Source organism: Zootoca vivipara, chromosome 1 (assembly GCF_965207765.1).
Source record: "Zootoca vivipara chromosome 1, rZooViv2.hap1.1, whole genome shotgun sequence".
Classification (NCBI taxonomy): domain Eukaryota; kingdom Metazoa; phylum Chordata; class Lepidosauria; order Squamata; family Lacertidae; genus Zootoca; species Zootoca vivipara.
Window position 1 is genome coordinate 76,167,796 of NC_142582.1, and position 21,395 is coordinate 76,189,190.

Genomic DNA, 21,395 nt, shown 5'->3' on the forward strand with positions numbered 1-21,395 from the left:
TTGGGCAGTGTGAAGGCCAAACAATTGCTGCCTCAAAATTTTGGTAAATGTTTGGGTTAAGTAACAGTGTAACTAAAACCGGAATTGTGTTCATTAAGCGTGTTTTCACCTTTCAGGTATGGGCAGCTATGCAAAGAAGGGATGTGCATCCATGGGTGATGAAATCCACACTGGAGTGATGCTTCCAATTTTCCCTGATGCAGATCCTATTCCTGACAAGACAAGCTGCAATCTAGTTTTAAAAGCCACTTGCCTTTTCAGCAGTGACAACTGCTGAAGCAAAAAGTGGAAGTAAAACACAGGCTTTGGGTATGTTTGTTTTCCTACGCATTACTTTGAATCCTGGCCAAAATGGTCATAGTCCACAACATGCTGCTGTGGCTCAAAGGTTCATGGCTCCACTGAAAAGTAGCAAATGATGTGCAACATCTGTGTTCAGGGTGTATTAAGCCTCACATCTGCACCTATATAAAGAAAACCAAATACATAAACATAGAAAGCCAGATCTCCAACTAGAGGACACCCATAATTAATTTTGTGTGTGTATGTGTGCGTGTGCGTTTTCCCTGTTTCTCAGCTCTTTGCCTTTTGTGAAACATTATCAAGGCAAGCAAATATTTTATAGCACCAGAACTATCTGTAGATGAGGTTAGACTGAAAGATGATGTTTAAGTTCAGCAAATACTGAATGAGTTTGGTCAGAAGCAGCATAGGCAAGATCCACTCCCTTTCCTCCCTTTCTGGACAGTACATGGCACAAAGCTCTTCCACTTCATAGCTTTGTAGGTGAGCATTTTTTTGTTCCTTCTTCCCCCACGCCCACCACAAATTACTATGACTAATGTAATTGTTGGTATGGGGAAAAATATTCAGTGTCTTAGGCATGTGAGCTCACAGCAATGTTGAAAAGAATAAAAACATAGTAGTGCAGTTCTAATTATCAAGGAAAATAAAAACACAATACAAAAACATCAACTGGGTTGCCTGCACCCATATTTGAGACTGAAAAGGGGGTGGTTGGGGGAGAAACAGAAGGGGCGGAATAGAGTGTCTATTGTTCTTGCAGCTCTAATACTGGGATGTCCAGCTGGACTAAAGACCAGTGATCTTCATGGTTTGGTGATTATGTCTTCTAAGCAAGGCAGGAGGTGGACCATGGGAAATAACCCACTTCTGCTATTTTCGCATCATAATGTTGATTCCAGAGATGAATCGAGGATGTCGTCGTGATGGCTATTGCTGTTGGAGTCACTGTCGTAACTCTGCGGGCTTGAATAGTTAGCTGCTTCCTGCAATCTCATCAGCATGTTCATCTGAGGAAATATCACAAGAGGACAAGCAGTGTTACCTGAATGCTGGCTCTATTTCCACATTTATTTATTGGCCTGTTTAAGCACTTGCTCGGCTTGTTGCATAAGACCCACAGTTAGTATTCAATGCCACAAGAAGTCCAGCACCTACACAAGCAGGGTAGACTCGGCAACGAATTCTTCCATGGTGTTTATGGACTACTGGCAGTGGCTATGTGGTGGACACAGAATTGGAGTTAGGCTGGGTGGAATGGAACTAGCTTGCTGGGCAAGCTAGAAAAACCCTTCTGTCCTAGTAGCAGATCATGCCAAACATTTCAACCTTACTCTGGAGGTTGTAAGTTACCCATCTCCATTGCATCATGCAATGCAGGGTCAGGGAACAGTTGGATCTGTTGCGGCTCACATGCCAATGTTGGGCAGGGCTAAAAACAGTGTTTGTCGAGGGCGCACTCCTTTCTTTCCCTTCTCTGTGGGATGCCAGGGGAGGGTATGATTGCTCTTGCTGGAAGTGTGAACTGACTGCTTGCAAAGGCCCTCCCTTCCATCGCTCTGTTCATTTTGATGTTCTCCTGGGGTCCCCCCCATCTCCTCTCTTGGCTCCTCAGACTTGCATCAAGTTAGGGATGCATTCTGTCTCAGGGGATTAGATTCACCACCCCTTATCTAAGTGCCTTTTTGCAAGTCACATGCAATGTCATTGATGCTGAAGTATTGGTTTGTTTGTTTTTTGCAGCCAGTTGAGAGTATAACAGATTTTGGGTCCCACGTGATTGGTCCTGCCCATTTGGGGAAGACCACTCACATAACAGTGCCATCCGATGAATCCATGGAAAAAGCAGCTTCTGTGGTGCTGTTGTAACATGAAAAGGGCACCATTACCATAATGTGCTCAGTGAAAGAATCTGCAGAAGGCATGGCCTTGAGATAAGTTTCCAAGGTGGTTTGTAATCACTGTTTTACTCCCTCCAAAACTTAGAGATGCCTCTCATGGAACACGATTAAGGTCAGCACAGCATACACAAAGCAATCACACAGACATTGCAAGCCAAGTAGACACCATCACATCTGCAACACAAAGGATGAGCCACAAACCACACATGGGGCTAGACTGGCGTCATTTGTGTGTACATTATACAGACCACGTGTGTCTTCCTGGACCAAGTCGCAATGCTTCCAAATGACACAACATTCAACACAATAAAAATGGTGCTGCTGCCCAGCTGAGAAATCTCACCAGAGGATCTCCTTCGGCATCACTAGGTGGAACTTGCTTGCTGGTTGAACCTTCCCGAGGCATGGAGTACCCATCAAATCCAACATCTTCTGGCCGCAGTTGCAGCAAAGGAGGCCATTCGTGGTGTTGTGGGGTGGCTGCCCATGGGTAAGTGTCCATTACCCATTTGGCAGGGTCTTCCCATGGTGCTCTTCTTCCATACAACTGCAAGCAAGAACAAGAAGTCGCCCTTCATTAAAATATTAGATTTTTCAATATATAGGCCCTTTTTAAAAAAAAACAAAAACCAATTTCTATTAAAGATTTCCTAGTTTTCAAAAGTATGTGCATTGCCTCTTTTTTCAAATTGTTTTCTACAGATCAGTTTTATTTGCTGCGAGACATTAGTGCTGCACACAGTACAAAGCTGGGAAGAAAAAAAGGGGGAGGAGTGGAGGATGGTGAGTGGGGTGGGGATATATAGGCCTTTAAGGTATAGCCTCTTGGTTTGTCATAACATTTCACAAGAGGAATCTCCCATTGTGTATAAAATGTCTGGGCCAAGAACAGCCAGAGCTCTGTGTGCTTCCTCCTTTAAGCACCAAGCTCTGACTGTTCCTGGGCTGCCTGTTCATTGCAAGTGAATGGTGATTCCCAAGCATTTGGAGGTGTCCGAGCATCTGCATTTCTCATAGGTTTTCTGTGTCCTGAGAAAGCCTGGGATTCCTCAGACATTTATGAGGGTTTCCTCAATGAGAATGGTGGGACCAAAGTGCCCCTACCACACATTGATATCATATATCACACGCAACCATGGAATCTTTATGCGTTGCAGGTACCTAGGATGAACTCTTGGTACGTGTGAGTTGAAAGTAAGGACTAATGGGGCTGGCCAGCTCATGAGAACTGAGCATGTGCAACGAGGCAAGCAAAAGGAGAATGCACAGCAAAGTGTGGGAGAACACTTGGTTTCACAAAATGTCATCAATGCCCCCCCCAAAAAATCCATCAATTCATAATGAATGATCTTTAAATAGCCTGTGTTGCCTAATCTCCCTGCAAACAAATCAGGATGAATGCTCAATAAACAGGTTGTCTGGAAGCACTCAGGGATAGACAACCATCTCCTTTGACAATTTGTAAACAACAAAAGAGGTATGAAGCTTCTCTGATCTCCTGTCCTTTTAGACCAAATGTGGTTAAAGCTTCAGAAGTGCCCTTGCCAAACTGTTTGCTTGAATGTTTGGCTTCAAAGTCATCAAAGAACTGCAGTTCAGTGCTTGGCAAACTTCCCCTGCTTTGGTGCCAAAAAGCTCCCAAGGAACAGGTGATTCCACACATTTTAGTCTTTGACTTCAATCAAACACGCATGCCCTCGCCACTTTGAAGAGGCAGTTTGATTTGACTGTAGCTTGCAAAAAGACACTACAAACCCTGCTCTGTGGAGCCATGGCTTTTTTGTGAATGTATTTACACGCAGCGTCTTGGGCCAGCCAAAACCATTTGAGCAAGATGAAAGCTGATGTTACAGAAAGTGGTTTCTAGAGGAAAATGAATGCTCATGTTTTCATGCTTGTAATACAGAGTTTAAGGCGGCTGCCCTTTGGGGGATTGTTTTTCACTTGCTATACTTCTCTGTTCTGACAGCTCACACGGTGGAACATTAAGCAGGCCCACCCCACAGGGAACAAAGATGCATTATGAGAACATTAGAATGTCATTAACGTTCCAGGCATAGAGATTTCAAGAGGAACCCATGACTGCAGTGGGTTACATGACGAACATAAATGCTCCTATTCCTATTCATCTCTTTTATAACCCAAGTGTTAAATTTTAACTGGGGAGCTCTCAACAGTCTTCCTTCGCGCCAGTCAATTAGTTAAAACAAATATCGGGTGGTACATTTATTCATGTGGCCATTAGTGTCTATATATATATATATATATATATATATATATATATATATATATATATATTATGGTGAACATTCTCTTGACTAAGGCGTTTAGAAACACAAGAGGGGGAAATATTGAACCACACACTTGAGGTAGATGGAATCCCTGTCTACGTATTTTGCTACCATTGGATTCTAACAGTTTGAAGCTTCTGTAGGACATATCTGATTTGACAACATTTAGGAACCTATATAGCATGGTGTTGTTACAAAGTATATTTTTTTCTCTATCCAGAATTGTTGTACAAACATTACAATACGTATGAAATAAAACTATTATATATGCAGTGAAATATGCTTTGTAGAGATTTCTCAGAAAGCAGGGTGTGTATTTATTAAGTAAATAATTAACAGAATTCACACTTCATTCTGAGAGCACACCAAATGGTTACTGAGCAAATTTGCCCGCTAGGTGGTGCCATGTAATCCAAAATCAGGGACTCTCACTCAACCAAATGGTATGTCAGAGGAACCCACCATGAAGCATAGGACACCAGGTGGAACAAGGAGAGAAGAGGATTTCTGCTCCAAAGACAGAGACTCAACCTGGCAAATGGATGCTTATAAAACTAAAGTTCCACTTTCAAGTCTCTTTTCCCAAAAATGTGGAATAATATCTTAAATCTTAAAGTTAAGGTTATTTAACCTTAACTTTATCACACTATTTCCCCTTTTTTTCTTCTTTATTCAAGGCCATTTAAGTGTCTGAAATATGCTTTCAGATCACCGTGCATCCAGCAAGTTATGACACTGAAAAACCACAGGCATCCCCATACATTCTTATGGGAAACAATCAGCAGCAAATGGTGTCCTTTCTTACAAGACTGAGATGGTTACCGACTTGTTGAGGATGGGAACATGAAACACAAAATAGATTAAGATGCAGAGTCACCAGCAGTTATCATGCTTGTTTCACAGATATGCTGGCTGAGATAACAATAGCAGTGTTGTCTGAGCTGCTTGAAACTGCTGAACAATTAGAACTTGTAATAAGATACTAAGCACTATCAGTTCAATCAGTCCTAAAAGACTCCTAAATCACTTTAATGACCCCTAAAGCACCATAAAGGAATTTTATATTTCTTTTTTCTTTTTAAAAAAACCTTTACAAAAATGTTACAGCTAGTTTAATTACATTGCTTTTGCTTTGTTCTTCTGAATGATAAGAAGGCAAACAAAACTACTTGAATTGCAGAGAGAAGTGCCCTTTCCCCACATCTTACTCCAATGCAATGAATACTGTGTTCTTAAAAAGATAGTAATAAATGTAGTGAGATAGCTCCAGACATGTGCTTGCATGAAAAGAAAGGCTGATTTAGTTAGCAGAAGTGGAGGCTCCAACACGGTTGCCGAGTGTTGCCCAACAGAGCATAAAGAGGGCTGCAGGAGGAATTGGTGAAAACCGCTTTCCTCCAGTAGATGAGTCCTGTTAACAGAGTTGTGTTCCCAGCAAGTCTAGGTCTAACCCACTGGGTATTGGTGCAATTCCTTTCCAGGCTAAAGAAAGCATTAATACATGTCTGCATAACCCGTGACTCCAAAAGCCAAAACAATGTCAAAAGTGGAGGAAGGAAATACTCTTGTTTTCCATGCCTGTTGGGGACTGGTTGCCGAGAGTTCGCCCAACATTAAGGCTCTCATAGGGAGAGTTCCCTCACAAGCTTCTGAGGCATACTTGGGTTTGCCAAGCTCCTGTCAGGCTATTAAATGGTTGGTGGGCTGTGATCAGCTTGAAGGAGAGACAGTGTGGTGTGGTTAGAGGATTGGGCTGGTACCTGTGAGACCAGGGTTAAAATCCAAGCAAATAAAATGCACCGGGGGGGGGGATCTTGGGCTGGTCATGGCCTCTCAGCCTAAGCTACCTCCCAGAGTTGTTGTGAGGATAAAATAGGAAGAGAAGCATCTACACCGCCTTGAGTTCCTTGAAGGAAAGGTGGGGTAGTAAAACAAAACCAATAAATGAGACGTGAAGACCTAGGTTGTGCTGTATCTGTCATTCCCCCATGCCCATATGCTTGGAGTAGGTGTAGTTCATATGCAAGCTCCTTACCTGTAGCCCTTCTCTGACAGCCTCAAGAAGGTAGGGAACAATAGAGTAGTTCCACAGGTCAGTAAACCAAACCCTAGAACCGTCAACATCAATAGGGCAGGAGAGGAAGAGTCGTGGACCTGTGAGAAAAAAGGGAAAGGTTACATATGCCAAGCTTCTTTGGTTAATATGGATTGAATTACAGCCACAACATCAAGTAAAAAATGACAAGAGAGGAGAAAGAAATGTACATGTAGGATAAAGCACTGCATCAACAAAGGAGCCAATTAACCCATAATAATAGACTAGGATTTATCTACAAGTTGAACATTTGCTATGGCATCTTTAGTGAGCAGGCATGTAAAATCAAGCTCTCTCAATAGTTTGGACACAGCCTATTTTTATAGGGTTCACATTATAACAAAAAGCGTAATGTATCTGATTCCATGCCTCATAAAGTTCTCGTTTTTAATGTAATTAGGACACTAAGGAAGAAGTAAACTATTATCTTATGTAGAGTAGATGAAATCTATGTTCTTGACCAAGTATTTAGAAATGAGTCAAGAGCTCTACAGATAATTCTGAGTTCTCACCAATAGTAACATCTGAAGAGCTGTGGGCCTCTAAGAACTTGTTGAGATGCTGCCAGACTTTGGGAATCCAGTCTATAATTTTAATTAGTTCCGCATTTCTCATACGGCCACCAATCTCTGTTTCAATGAGCTTTCTTCTCAAGAAACGGCCAAGAAAGCCCTTGACTGGCTCAGTGTGGTTGGCACACAGCACCCATCTGAAGTTGTGGTGGAGCTGAAGGTTTGGTGTAGAGGAAGTTGCCTGGTTCATAGTTCCAATAATGTAGGGACTGTGGGAAACAGATCAGTCAGTATTAATGTCTAGAAAATACAGTATGTAAAAAAAGAACAGAAAACCTTTAAGTAATCACATGATCTACTTTTTTGCTACTACCACTGGCATGTGAAGGAAAACTATTCCTAAACAACATTGATCAGACCTCTCCATCCCTCCCACAGTATTGGCTGAGAGTGTCTGTGATTTTACAGAACATTCCATCTGCTTAATAAACAGATGGTTGATAAATATTACAGAATCTGTGAATGAATAATGGAAAAAAATTACTGCACAATCACACAGGGTGGATAAATTTCACATTTTAATATCAACTAACCCATCAGCCTACTAAATCTTTGGTTATGGGTCTTATACATTTTATTTATTCTGGGTTGGACCAAGATGGGCAGAAAAAATCAACCCCCATGCCAGGCTGGGGTGGTGGTTTGGAGTAGGCAGAGATGTCCCTCCACCAAGCTTTCCTGGCTCAACCAGCCTCCTGATGAACATGCTGGTGGTCAGGAGGCCCCATACTGGGGTCTTCACAGGCATGAGCCATCAGAAAGCCTCAGAACTGGATGAGGCTGAGCAAGCGCAGGAACCACTGGATTCCGAGCAAATCTTAATGTCATTGAAAACAGCATGGCCTTGAATTATCCTGGCCCCTTCACCTTCTGCTGCCATGACTGAAAGGGCTGAGGATGAGACAGTGGTCTTGCTGCTCTGTAAAGCCACACTGCTGGTGGTATTGGGGAGTTTGGATTACGCCCTAAATTAGGTCACGTCAGTTAAATCCCACTGATCTCAATGGGAACTAAGCCATGGCTAATTTTTCATGTCTGATTTCAACAGTATCACGAGCAACTAATGAGTTGGATCCAGCCAGGTCAAGTCCCAAGGAATGCTCCTGCAGCAAACGCACTTTCCTTTCATGAAAGTTTGAGGCAGGACATGCTGTTACCATTTGTGGTACTTGCAGTTCAAGAGCCCATTGAAGATCTCTCCCAGGGAGCTGACATGGTGCAAGTTGTCCAGGATGATCACAAGAGGCATCTCCACGGCATTGTTTTCACTATTACATTGGTCAGCAAGGTGGGAGAGGTATTGGCGGAGTTCCTGTGATGCAGATGCAAAAGAGAAAATTGGCTTTCAGACATTTCTTTTGAAGATCTTGAAAGAAATGAAAGTGGCTGGATTCAGTGGTAGAGCAGTCTTCTGTTAAGGGTGTGATAGCAAAATACACAGGGCCAAAATTCTCCCAAGAGAAATAAGCTTTAGAATATAGCGTATAATAGCTTGGACAAATTGACATCTGGCTCAGAATCTTAATTGAAAAGCTAACTATGATCCCACTAAATGCCATTTAACACGCGACAGGAAAAGGTGGTCCTCTTTCATTCTGGGGGCAGTTCAGAGATGTCCCCCGATACTCCCAAAGAATTGAGATTGCCTCTGTAGGCATTAACAGATCTCTCTTGAAGTGATCATGTAACGAGAGGTGGTCTCTGGGGACAGGGGGGAGCCAGGATCATGAAAAGCATACGCTGCATGACAGGATGCAGGTAACAAAATTGGGATTGGCAGGTTTGGCCAGGTAAAGCCACCACGGTATCAACTACTTTTCTGTACAAAGCCTTCTACAGAAAGCTACCAGGTCCAAGAATGTCATTGCACAGGACACAGGCTCAGCATCACAAAATGGAGGACTCCTGGGAGGACATTATTTAGTAACTGAATACTATTCTTCACTAGACAGAAAAAGTGGTCCTCTTGCAGGCCTTTTTCCACATGGCCTGGGAGGGCAGGGCTCTGACTGACTCCAGCTATAAAAGCTAAGGCTGCTGAACAGAATCTTAGGCCGAGGTATCATTGAGGGCTTTTTGTTGGGGTGCGGTTGTTGTTGCTGCTGTTATTTCTTTGTATCGTTATTTCGGATTTTATGATTTATGTGGAAATCTGGCTCCATTTGTTATGTTTGTAGTTATGTAATTTTTTTATACGTTGTAAGCCGCCTTGAGCATGGTTTTAATGTTGGAAAGGCAGCATACAAATAAAATGACTGCCTGGTTGATTTCATGCTGGGGAGTTCATGGGTGTCTCCTAAGATTAGAGTCCTTCAGATCCCACCTAGAAGAAACATCAGCTCACCCTACAAGAAGAGTGTCACCTGCATGCCTGCCAAGACAGGTATTAGGGCCTTTATCGCACCAATCTGCTGCTCAGGAACAAATTATTTTGATTTGTAAATAGTAAACTTTGGGGGGGGGCAAGTCAATTATATGAATACTCACCTTACTGGACTTGTGATCCACGTTAAATGTTGCAATAGCACCATCAGCCAGCTCCCTGCCCTCTCTAAGGACCATGTACTCTGACAGACGATTGGCTAGGTAGCTCTTTCCTGTGCCACTTGGGCCAGATAAGATGATTCTCCTGTGCTCCATTAAGAGTGACACATAGCGCTGCAGAATAGGCTTGGGGATCAGGGACTCAAAGACCAGGCAGTCCAAACTATTCTCTGCAATCCCTGTAACAACAGAAGACATGGCACTCAAAACTTAAGAACTAAAAGTTATCTCCAGAATTTTATTTAAGAAAATTTATAGACCACTTTATTGTAGCACGATCTCTAAGTGGTTTACAACAACTATTTAAATTATAAGAAAAACCATTTAAATATAATTAAAACCAACCATAAATTAGATTAAAACACATCAACATCTACGTGTCTGGATTGGCTTTCCTAAACTTGCTCACTTCAGGGGAGTGCAACTCTGTCCAGAACAAGCTGCTTCCCCCCTCTCAGAACTGAGGATATTTAATACACCTGTCTGATAAGGATTCAGCTTCAATCTATCCGCCATGGCCAGACCACACCTGAAGTCCTGTGATTATCAAGGGGCTGGAAATCAAGCTTATGAGGAATAGTTGAAGGAGTTTAGCCTGGTTAAGAGGAGGAGAGGAGATCTGATAGCCATCTTCAAATATCTAAAGCAGGCATAGGCAAACTCGGCCCTCCAGATGTTTTGAGACTACAATTCCCATCATTCCTGACCACTGGTCCTGTTAGCCAGGGATGATGGAAGTTGTAGTTCCAAAACATCTTGTTAGGAGTGCATGCAGGAGCCAGGCCCTGTGACCGGTAGGGCCTCGCAGGACTGGGGCCTTCCTGAGTTTGACCTGGAAGGGCAAGGCGCAGCCACACAGGTGAGGCTTGACAGAAGACTCGCAGCACCTGGTGGCAAGGGCCGGGAGGGGTATATAAGACCAGCATTTCCCTCTGGCTCTTTGCCACAGCAACATGCTACTCACCTAGCTGTGCTTCAGTTTCCTGACTTCTGATATCCTGACTCTTGGACCCTTGGCTTCCTGACCCCTGGACTGCTGATTCCTGCTTCCCGACCTCCACCCCGGTCCCAATGTACCAAGCTGGGACTTTAACTGCCTGTAACCCAGATCGTGACACATAGATAATTGTTATGTACTTCTAGGTTTACAGGAGGGAACACACCAGTGCCTCCATCAAGGTGGATGGTACTTCCAATGAAGCACCGATCACTTCCTGGACCCACATAGTCACTCCCCTTAGACTAGCTCTAAGAAGCCAAGGCTCAAGAGGGGAGATTCTCCATGCTTCCAGATTCTATACATTTACTATGATTGCCATGTAAATAAGTACAGTCCTCAAAGTGTATGCATATGCCCCACTTTGCTCACTTTAAAACAGCATTCCTGCCTCCACCCCATAAAAACTTCCCCTGAATTCAAAATACTTCTGTTTCCCCTGAAAAACCAAGTGATACGTTGAAACTTGTTTTGTACATTATGGGATAAACAAGGGAGACTACAACAAAAACATTGCAGTGTGGATTGTTCCTGTTAAGAATTTCAACTAGCCATGGCAGGGTTCTAGCTAGCCAGGACAATCTGTTCTATTGCCCCTTTTCTGTAGGTTACCCCTCCCTCCAACTGATATTCAATATTTCATGGTTACCCCGGAGTAGTGGTGGTTCTCTCTCAGCTTTAAAAATATTTTCTTCCTCTATACCTTTTTGTTTCAAAATGTATCTGCAGACATATTTCTGTAAACCAAGGGGTTCTTCTGAGCATATTGATACTTCCCTTCTGTTTCTTAGTGGCTGTGTTTTGACTACATAGCTGCTGGCATTTGCTGCCAAAGTTTAATATTAGAGGGAGTGTTATGTTTTCTGGCAGAAAAACTTCCACCGGGGGGGGGGGGAGAGGATACAAGCAATGTCAGCAGGGAGAATTGACTGTGAAAAAGGTCAGCAATTCTTAAATTCCCGCAGATGGAACTTCAGCTGGGATGGAATGTTTATCACCTGCTAAAAATTATCAAGCTTAAACATTTGTATGAACAGCTGTATATCTGGAAGGTAGAAATGTTACCATGAAACGACTTATAAAAATATATGTAACTATAAACTAACTCTTATAATCCAGCATTAGTGTAGTTCTTGAAATGCCTAAATAACTTGAAATATACATAAACTTCAGCAGGCGAAGCTTGCCTGATAGTCAACAATTACAAACAAGCAAAAATACTGGCTGAAATTTCATCTTCTATACAGCTGTTCCAAGGTGTAAGATCCCCATCCCTCTTTTTATGCAACCACCCTAATGTCAGTGAACGTGAATGCTTCTTCATTTGCAACTTTTCACTCAAAGACATGAAAAGGATAGGAAGAAGAAAGAAACTCATGAAAATGTCCCTTGCTCCTCTGAGGTTTCTCCAACGCCTGGCAAGACCTGTAATTACAAAGAACAGTAACAAATGGATCACCTATAATTTACCTTTGATAGTCACCGATATGGTATTGTTTTCACCAACCAGATAGCCACAGGGAAGCAGCTCAGGTGTCTCCATGCTATTTTTGCGAACAATTTCCCCAATGCTGTATCCCAGGACGCTGTCTGAGTTCAACCCTAGCTGACTCGCAGGATCAACGTGAATGATGTATTCCTGTGAAAGGAAAGTAGAAAATAAGACATCAACCTTATCTTCAAGCGTCTTGGTTCCCTAATATTGAAATTCCACAACTAATGACATTTTTCATTTTGAAAACGAACTAATTTGTGCAATGAAGAAAGGCAAACCCAAAGTCTATCTTACTCCAAGAGTAAAGAGAGGGAAAGGGTAACAAGAGATATGCAAAAGCCACACAGCGTATCAGCAGACCCACCAGAAATTTCAGTACTTGTTGCACTAGTACTATACCCAGTTTCCATGTAAGAGAGTTAATATAGGTCTTTTCTATGTGAAATGTATTGTATATGCATTGTACAGTCATACCTTGGTTTAAGTACGCTTCGGTTTGAGTACTTTCAGTTTAAGTACTCCGCAGACCTGTCTGGAACGGATTAATCCACTTTCCATTACTTAAGTTCGCTTCAGGTTAAGTACACACTTCTGGAACCAATTGTGTACTTAAACCGAGGTACCACTATATATTTAAATTAAGAGGTGCAGACACATGTGAAGACACATTATGAAAAGAGGCCAGGTGCTGGACAAAAACAGCAACAGGGGATGTTGTCATCTCCCAACCCTGGTTGTGAACTTTCAGAGGCATCTGGCAGGCTACTTTTGGACAAGGTGTTTCCCGGATGCTGAGTCCTTGAATGTTCTTGGACTCCCAGCTCCTATCAGCTACAGCCAGCAAAAGCTTTAGAAATGATGGGAGGAGTGGTTCAACAACATATGTGGACCCACTGGTGGGAAAGAATGGATTAGGTGGAATTTTGGCTTCACCCAGCAAGGTATTTCTTAAATTCCTCCTTTTCAGGCTATGGCATAATGCATGAAGCCTCTTCCTTCAGTGATGTCATATCACAAGTATCAGAGGAAAAGTGTCAGTTGCCACGCTGCATATTACAATGGAAGTACAGGTCTTGCATATCCTCAGTTGGCATTTGAATCTCTGGAGCCAGGAGGATGCAGTGGTCAAGAAGGATGTACCATATGACCAGATATACATTGTGTGTTTGGTCTTCTCTTTTGACTTTTTTTTTTAAAGCTCGGATTGTTGAAATAAGATTATTTAGCACTGCAGCCAGTACTTAATGACTTTTCAAAAGCCTACATTATACACGGTGTACAAAAATTATGTATACAACGAAGAGAAATATGATGCTCAAGTTAGTATGTTTTACAAGCTGCAGTACATCAGGTCTTGGGGAAGCCTCAATTTAAACTGATGCAGCAAAGGAACCTGTCAGAATAGTTTTCTGCCTAAATAAAAAATAGCTTTCAAAGCTATCAAAGTTGTTTGAAGTAACAAAAATAACAATGTTCACCTTAAACAGCCTTCTAACAACGCCATCGAGAACATCCCATTTGGTCTTTCCACTGACGCCTATGCAGCCTATAAGGAAGAGGCGCGGCCTGGAATCCTAAAGGTATACAAATATGTTAAAAGAAAGGCAAATGCTGGTGATGCTGCAGCACTATATAATTATTTCACCATCATCCAAGCTACTTCGGTGTACATCCCTGGGCTAAGACATAACCCCTAGATGTGTGCCATTGCAAACCTGAACTATTCTGTGACTTGGAAAACATATACACTGGTGATTTCCCATGCAAATAGGGCAGAACCTAGACACAAATAATTCTGTATGTTCATTGGCACCTCGTCAAATTATGTGCCAAGTTCCTAAACACTAGTACAGTCTATTTAACCACTTTGCTAACTGAAATATATTGGGGGGAGTTGTAAAATTTGTTGAATTATGACCAGAATTATATCCAGAGCATTTCCATAATCCACTAATTTAGGAAACCTAATTTCTAAAACCTAGCAGGCGAGTTCTGCAGATAGACAGGTGCCTCTCTCATTACCCTGCACCTGATCTAGGTCTTGGATCACTCGTCACTAGTAATGTTTATTTTAAAAGTTAATTTAAAACCAGTGAACAGGAGAAAGGCCATGGGGCATGTTTCAGCTCACACAAGACAGATCTTGAAAATCTATTTCCTCAAAGCTAAGCATGTTTGGTTCAATTTCTCTTTCATTCATGCCAAGTTCCTAGGGTGCTAGCAGGTCTGGACTTCACAACATCCATGGCTGCTGGCACTGTGTCTAGACTAGAACTCCATGCATATTCATCCAATTAGAAGCAGTGATAAAGGAAAAGGTCCTAGTGGGAACCAGGCCAAAGCTGATCTTTTGAGAATGGAAGTACTTCTGGGGTTGGAGAGTCCTTTTTTTCTTAGTTCTTTGAAAACTAAGGAAATAGTTGGATGCAACCCACTAAAATAAAGTTTCAACAGAGCAGACCCATTGAAATGAATTGACCTAGGTTAATCATGTCCATTCATTTCAATGGGATTACTCAGAGTATGACTAATATTGCATACAATTTATTTCTGTAGATTTCCCACTCTTTGGAGTATTCTGTAGTTCTGCTCTCCCCACGAGCGGAACTTTTTCATGCAGCTGATCAAAGGCTTGCCTTACAGCAAGCCCTGAAGAGATTGATTTTGAAGTTGTTTCACCTGAAATCAAGTGAGTGACAGGTGGTCAGCCAAAATGGGTCTCCAGGGGTTGGAGGAGTTCAGGATCTGGTCTACTGGCCGGATCCTCTTCTCTGTTCCTGCGCTAAACCCTTTTTTGTATGCTTCAAGCAGTTTCTTTAACCTTCCATTAATTTAAGCATAACATTATTCTTATGATCAGCCATTGGGTCACCAGTCATTTCCTAGAAGCAAAGTAGTGACAAAACCTGAGTCTTGACTGCATTGCTTCAGACTACAGATAGGACTTCAAGTGACAAAAATACTTAAAATAGTGAACAATGTGGGTTTCCTTGCAAAAACTTTAGTCTACGTAGCATGCTAACAGACCTAGTCTCTGATATTGTGGAATGGGAAAAGGTGAAAAGCAAACTCCACACATAACTCACTTCTCTCCATTTAACTTCATCCTGAAAACTGACAACTATTTTGACATGCCTGCCACCTTCTTTTCGAGAAGAACCATCGCTGGGGTCATCCAACAGCATGTCTGTGGACAGCAAACACAATTTATTTTTTAGTTACAAATGGTGAACTGGGAAAATATGCTCATATGGTTATTTATTTCATTTAGAAAATAATTTAAGAGTCGCCTTTCAGCTCAAAAAGGGTCCCCGAGCTGCTTAAAAGTTTTAAATTTGTAACTTTCTTTTTTACATACAACCCTAAACTGATCTAATTCTACTAAGAGTGGACCCACTGAAATTAATAAGACCTGAGTTAGTTATGCCTATTAATTTCAGTGGGTCTTCTCTGAGTAGGACTAGCATTGGGTACAACCCAAGACAATGACAAACAGATTGAGAACAAATGTGGGGATAAGAATCACCTTTGAAGAGAGAAAGTAAAACAAGTGACATTCAAAAGCTTTGTGTGGAACAATTAAGTTTTAAGGACCCACCCACAACTAAAGAAAGATGAAGTCAACCTAATCTCTCCTAGTGGTGAGACAAATAGCAGGGCCTCTGAAGCAGATCTTAATTTGTAAACTTAAGTGGCAGGTTCATATGGGAGGGCATGGTCTTGATTTACCCTGCTACAAAAAAATCTCAAAGCCTACAGCAGGCACCCCCAAACTGCGGCCCTCCAGATGTTTTGGCCTACAACTCCCATGATCCCTAGCTAAGAGGACCAATGGTCAGGGATGATGGGAATTGTAGTCCAAAACATCTGGAGGGCCGAAGTTTGGGGATGCCTGCCCTACAGTATTACTCTTTTTGTGAATATATGCAAGGCTGTGTCTACTCCAGCCCTTATAGATGAAAACTATGCACCAAGAAAAGTGCAGATGCATGTGTCTATGTTACACAAACTTTCAAACAGTTGCTTGCTTTGGATAATTAGATTTTTAATTGCTTGATTCTGTGAACGCTGCCAAGTTTGGTGCTTTCGAAATTGTGAAGCGCACACTTCTTTGAATGTATGTCAGACCTGAAATAACGGAAAGACATTCCTCTCGCAATCTGGAACAGACGTGGAAGAAATGAGGGAAGACCACAGAAAAATTAACAGCGTTTTCTCTCGAAAGAAATTTTACTTTGGCAAATGGGTCCAATTAAACTGACTCCGAACATGATTTTGCACACCTGAAGTCATAGCTGGAATGCTACGCTTCAAAGTGCAATACAGCTGCCAATGATATTGTAATGGAATGGTTTATCCCAGCCCTTCCACCTTCACACCTTAGCCATCAGCGATTATTTACAGCTATTATTTATTTATGGCTACAGGATAAAACCTGTCGGCTGCCCTTTACATGTACTCACCAAGACTCGCTGACTCTGTGAGGTTCAGGCTGTGCTGGGAAAGACCCATGGACTGCCTTGGAGAAGATGAAATGGAAACCTGAGATTGGGCCCTGCTGCAGCTGCCTTGATTTTCCGACTTCAGCCGGTCATTTTCTGCTTTTAGTTTCTCGATCTCACTCTAGATTAGAACAAGAAAACAGCCGGTAAAGGGAATGGAAGGTGCATGCCCTTTCAGCTTTTTTTATACACAGAGATAAAAACCTCTTTTACACACACACACACAGAGAGAGAGAGAGAGAGAGAGAGAGAGAGAGAGAGAGAGAGAGAGAGAGAGAGAGAGCTTGCCAGCTGATCTACTGTCTCTCACTATCCCCAACAACTTTCAATCAATGTTGTTTCCTTTTCAAGCTTTGCTGGTAGACCAGCCTTCCCCACTTTATCCATCCCCTCACCTTGGCTTTCCCACAGCCAATCTTCCCCCAATCAGGCAAAATTACACATGAGAGCTGATAAAGTTTTCATGGCAATCTTCTTTGCATTGTAATGAGACCTGCAGGGATCTCTGCACTTATTGCAGCTGTACTGTTTTTTCTTTCTGAGTGATGTGGTGGCTGTTGTGCACTCTCTGTCTCTCTCTGTCTCTCAGCCACTTAACTTCAAGGCTGAATGGGGATTTGAACTCTAGCCTCCCAGGTCCTAGTCCAGCACTCTAACCACTACACCACACTGGCTCTCACATTTCCATGTAACAAGGCCCAAAAGCACAACAGAGATGCACCAAAAGTCCACCACGTCTGAGCATAGCTGCCAAGTTATCCCTTTTTTAAAGGGAAATTCCCTTATGCTGAAAAGGGAAAACTTGGCAGCTATGTGTCTGAAAGAGAAGTTAACTTCAGAGAAGTCTTGCTTTGAATGGGCTTTCTGATGATGGGTGTGGTTCTACTCTGCTGCTTATATGGTTTTTTGGTATTATTGTTTTCAGAACATTTTCAAAGTTTTAATATATGTTTGGATGTCACTTTGAACACCGATGTTGAATGAATATCAAAACCATAAACTCTGCAAGTAAAATAATAATAATAATAATAATAATTTTTATTTATACCCCGCCCTTCCCAGTCAAGACCGGGCTCAGGGCGGCTAACAACAAATAATATCAACACAAATATAAAAGAAACAATTCAGTTAAAACAACAGATTAATACAATGTTAAAATTCAATTTTAAAATTAAAAATCTACGAATAAGATAAAACCATTATAAAATAAAACCTTAGGGGAGGGTAATACAGTAAATGAATTATAATTAAAACGGTGGGATCGAAGAGCCAGATTTATGAAGCGGAAATGACAGATATGTGGGGATGTATAATATCTATATCTTCATGGCAGAATGCAACCAAAGAGTGACCACCTTGCCCCGCCCTATGGCCCATCCACACCCATTGGTGACAATTAGCAGCAACTTTAATGAGCATGGCTCAAGGGTCTTGCCTTGGCATTTGCTCTGGAATGAAAAATATAGTGTTATGTTAAAATCTTTACAGAGAAGCTCTAATTTTAGGTTTAGCATGTAGATGTGTGTGTTGATGTGGATCAGTAACAACTGAATAAAAAATAGGAATCACGGAGTAAAAATAAATGGACAATTTCCCCAATGGAGATATATATAGGAAGTGTAGTTCCCTGAGGATTGGTATTGGGAATTGTGCTTTTTAACTTTCCATAGATTATATGGAGTTAGGAGAGAGAAGTGAGGTAACCAAGTTTTGTTGGGGGTACCCAACTGTTCAGGGCGGTTAAAACAAAAGCGGGTAGTGAGATGCTTGGAAAGGATCCCTCCTAACTACCCTGTTTCTCCAAAAATAAGACGTAGCCATAAAATAAGACATAGCAGGATTTTTCAGCATTTTTTAAAAAAGGAGCCCTGATAGAGGTTCGTAACATGATGCAAGGTGTGGAAAAAGTGCATATAGAAACGTTTTTCTCCCTCTCTCATAAAATGAAGGAGAATGCTGGACAGTTCAGGAGGGACAAAATAATGCTTTGGGAGTCAGTATGCCTCTGAATGCCATCTGCTGGGAATTGCAAGCAGGGAGAGTGATGTTGCACTCAGGTCCTGCTTGGGGGGTTCCCACAGGCATCTCTTTGACCCTGTTTGTGAGGATGCTTGGCTAAGCAAGCCCAACGGGGCTTTTCTAAAGTTTGCATGTGTGGTGCTGCAGTTCCTTCCTACCTGCATTCTGTTCATAGCTTCCCGAAGTTGGTCAAGTTGGTGGGCGGAGCTGAGGGCCTCCAAACGGATATCGGTTAGCTTCATCTCTTTGTCTCTCAGCTCATTTCGCAACTGCATGACCGTTTCCGCTTCACTATCGATACATTCTGAAATCCTGGGGAAAGATAATAATGAGCCGTTCACTGAAGAGCTTGAGAAGCAGAAATTCTGAACGTTAGCAAAAATTAACATTGCTCTGCTTTCAACCAGATTTTTGTTTGTTCGGGGGGACTTGGCAAAAATGGTGAGATGAGGGGGGGGGGCTATCATTAGGAATGGTCTCAGCCTGCCCAAGGAAAAAAAAAGTATGATGACAGCCAGCAGAATAAGGGCAGAGAAACTACCATTTTGGTTGTGACCTATACTGAGTTTTAGTTGTTAAGCTGCTGTTAAACGTACAGTCGTTTCTTGGGAAATCTATTCAGCCTGAAAATCCCAGGTAAATTAAGGAGGCATAGTAGCAGCAGTCATTTGGAGATTAATGGCCTCAAAGAAAGATTTAGTACTCAGCAGGTGTAGTGCACAGCTGGGCGCCCCGTATGACTTGGGAGGGCTTTGGAATCCTATACCTTTTCAGCTTACTCTGCACTGTTCAGGGTTTTTTTAAAAAAGAAAGAAAGAAGTAGTTTTATTCTCCTGGCACCAGCTTTCTCCACCCTCCCACCTACTCAAATTGAACAGAGTTAAATTACTCCCTAATGCATAAAAGACAAGCAGCACCCTTGCCATTTTCTGGCAATTTTTCATATCATGTATCCTGTGAATAAATCTCCCCTCCCCCCAACTTGGCTTCCCCCGGCCTCAGCAGTATAAAAAAACAATTATATGGTACTGCAGTCAAGAAACAACAAAGCAAGGGGAGAGCAATGATGAAAAATTGTGCTTTACCATCCATGCAGTGGCATAGCATGAGGGGGCCATGGCCCCGGGCGCACAAACAGTGGGTGCCCCCCTGCAAAGACCCCCCACTTGCGTCCTGGCAGTGCCAGGGACTAGAGAGCACCAGGGGGGGGGGAGATCATCCTCTGTGTGTCCTGCTCCCGCCTGGCATGCCCAGCCATAGCTCACCCTTCCCAGGGTCAATCCTGACCCAGAGGCGGAGAGCAGCTGCAGTGCCTGGCCGCAACTCTGGAGAGTCGCTGTGGCATGACCAGCCGAGGCTCCTCCTTCCCTGAGTCAAGGCTGACCTGGGGGAGGAGAGTGACTGCAGAGCCCAGTGACGGCTCCTCTGTCCCCAAATCAAGCCTGACCCAGAGGCGGAGAGATGCTGTGGCGTGCAAGGAAGCTCCTGCTTCCTTGCCACCAGCCGGCAGCTCTGGTAGAGTGAGGAGAGTGGGTGGCAATGCCGCCACTCACTCTCCTGGACTGGGGTGCGCGAGTGCGCCCCTGAGCCAGTGCCACAGCGGGCTCCCTCTGTGCCCCATGCCCTGACATGGGTGCTATTTAGATACTGCATCTTAGGGATGCTTCCAAAGTTCTCTTAGTTCAGGCTAATAAACTAACTTTGAAGGCCTGCCTTAAATGCAAGGATTTTTTAAAGCTTGAGGTTCTTTTGTTCCAAAGTTGTTCAAGCTGGAGAATTCCTAGCTTCTCCTTGGCTGTTTCTGCTAGCTAGCCTTCCCCTTCTCCAAATATCATCCTTGCCTGCTGCCATCCTTCAAACCATATCCGCCCCCCATCCTTTTCCTGCCTTGAAGCTGCTGCAGTAGCAGCAGCAGCAATGGTGCATGGTGAGGGGAAGAGGAGGACAATTCCCTCCCCTCTCTTTCAGTCTCCCAGACTTTCTGGGTAACAGTGAGGTGTACGACCATGGAGCATTCTGGGAAATATTGCTTCTACACACTATCCAGTGCAATGAATTAAAAAAAAAACCTTAGTTTGGGAATTGTGTGTTCACAATGGAGTACTTGCAAACCTTTGGACAAAGTTGTAAACTTTTGTAAAGACTGACAAAACTGATGACAGAAACATAAAGTGCCAAGGACTAAATGAGATCTGCAAAGTGCAACCAACTCAAGAAATTCAACTATATAAAGAAACTTTGTATTTCAAGCATTGATAAAATATAGTCTTTGCTTACATGACTGTCAGCCTGAAAATATTATATAGGCTGAATCTGGGAAACATTAACACTACGTATATCTATTCATAGTGCTCTTCTGCTTTCTAATAAAGGCTGCACTCAGAAGCCAAATGAATCAGTGCTGAAGCCCTAGGCAGCCTATTGCTCTGCTTTTCTCCTCCTTAATTCTGTAGGCCTGTTTATTCCTCAGGTACTTGGTACTTGTCAAGACTCGTCACATGCATACTTTGACTGATGACAGGCACCATCATAAAAGACATGATGGATTACATGGCTTTAAGCTTTTGCTCACCATTCAGTACCACAGGGATAGGATAGGCTAGTTTCAGAGTGATGCAAATGAGTTAACATAGTTGATTCTATGATATCTTAATCTACAGAGCTTTTAATTTCAGG

General features: G+C 42.6%; 1 protein-coding gene across 12 annotated transcripts in view; it reads right to left on the reverse strand.

Annotated features, from left to right (window-relative positions):
* Window positions 1-724: 724 nt before the first annotated feature.
* Window positions 725-21,395, reverse strand: part of NAV2 (neuron navigator 2) — a 538,301-nt gene continuing 517,630 nt past the window's right edge. For all 12 annotated transcript variants that reach the window (XM_060275159.2, XM_088668311.1, XM_035117262.3 and 9 more), the window contains 11 exons: window positions 18,878-19,031; window positions 16,662-16,821; window positions 15,285-15,385; window positions 13,677-13,772; window positions 12,174-12,342; window positions 9,650-9,885; window positions 8,320-8,474; window positions 7,103-7,371; window positions 6,531-6,649; window positions 2,548-2,751; window positions 725-1,313 (listed from right to left, as the gene is read on the reverse strand). In XM_060275159.2, coding sequence (XP_060131142.2) covers window positions 1,188-1,313; window positions 2,548-2,751; window positions 6,531-6,649; window positions 7,103-7,371; window positions 8,320-8,474; window positions 9,650-9,885; window positions 12,174-12,342; window positions 13,677-13,772; window positions 15,285-15,385; window positions 16,662-16,821; window positions 18,878-19,031 — 1,789 coding nt within the window. In that variant the 3' untranslated portion in view covers window positions 725-1,187. The remainder of the gene's footprint in view (window positions 1,314-2,547; window positions 2,752-6,530; window positions 6,650-7,102; window positions 7,372-8,319; window positions 8,475-9,649; window positions 9,886-12,173; window positions 12,343-13,676; window positions 13,773-15,284; window positions 15,386-16,661; window positions 16,822-18,877; window positions 19,032-21,395) is intronic.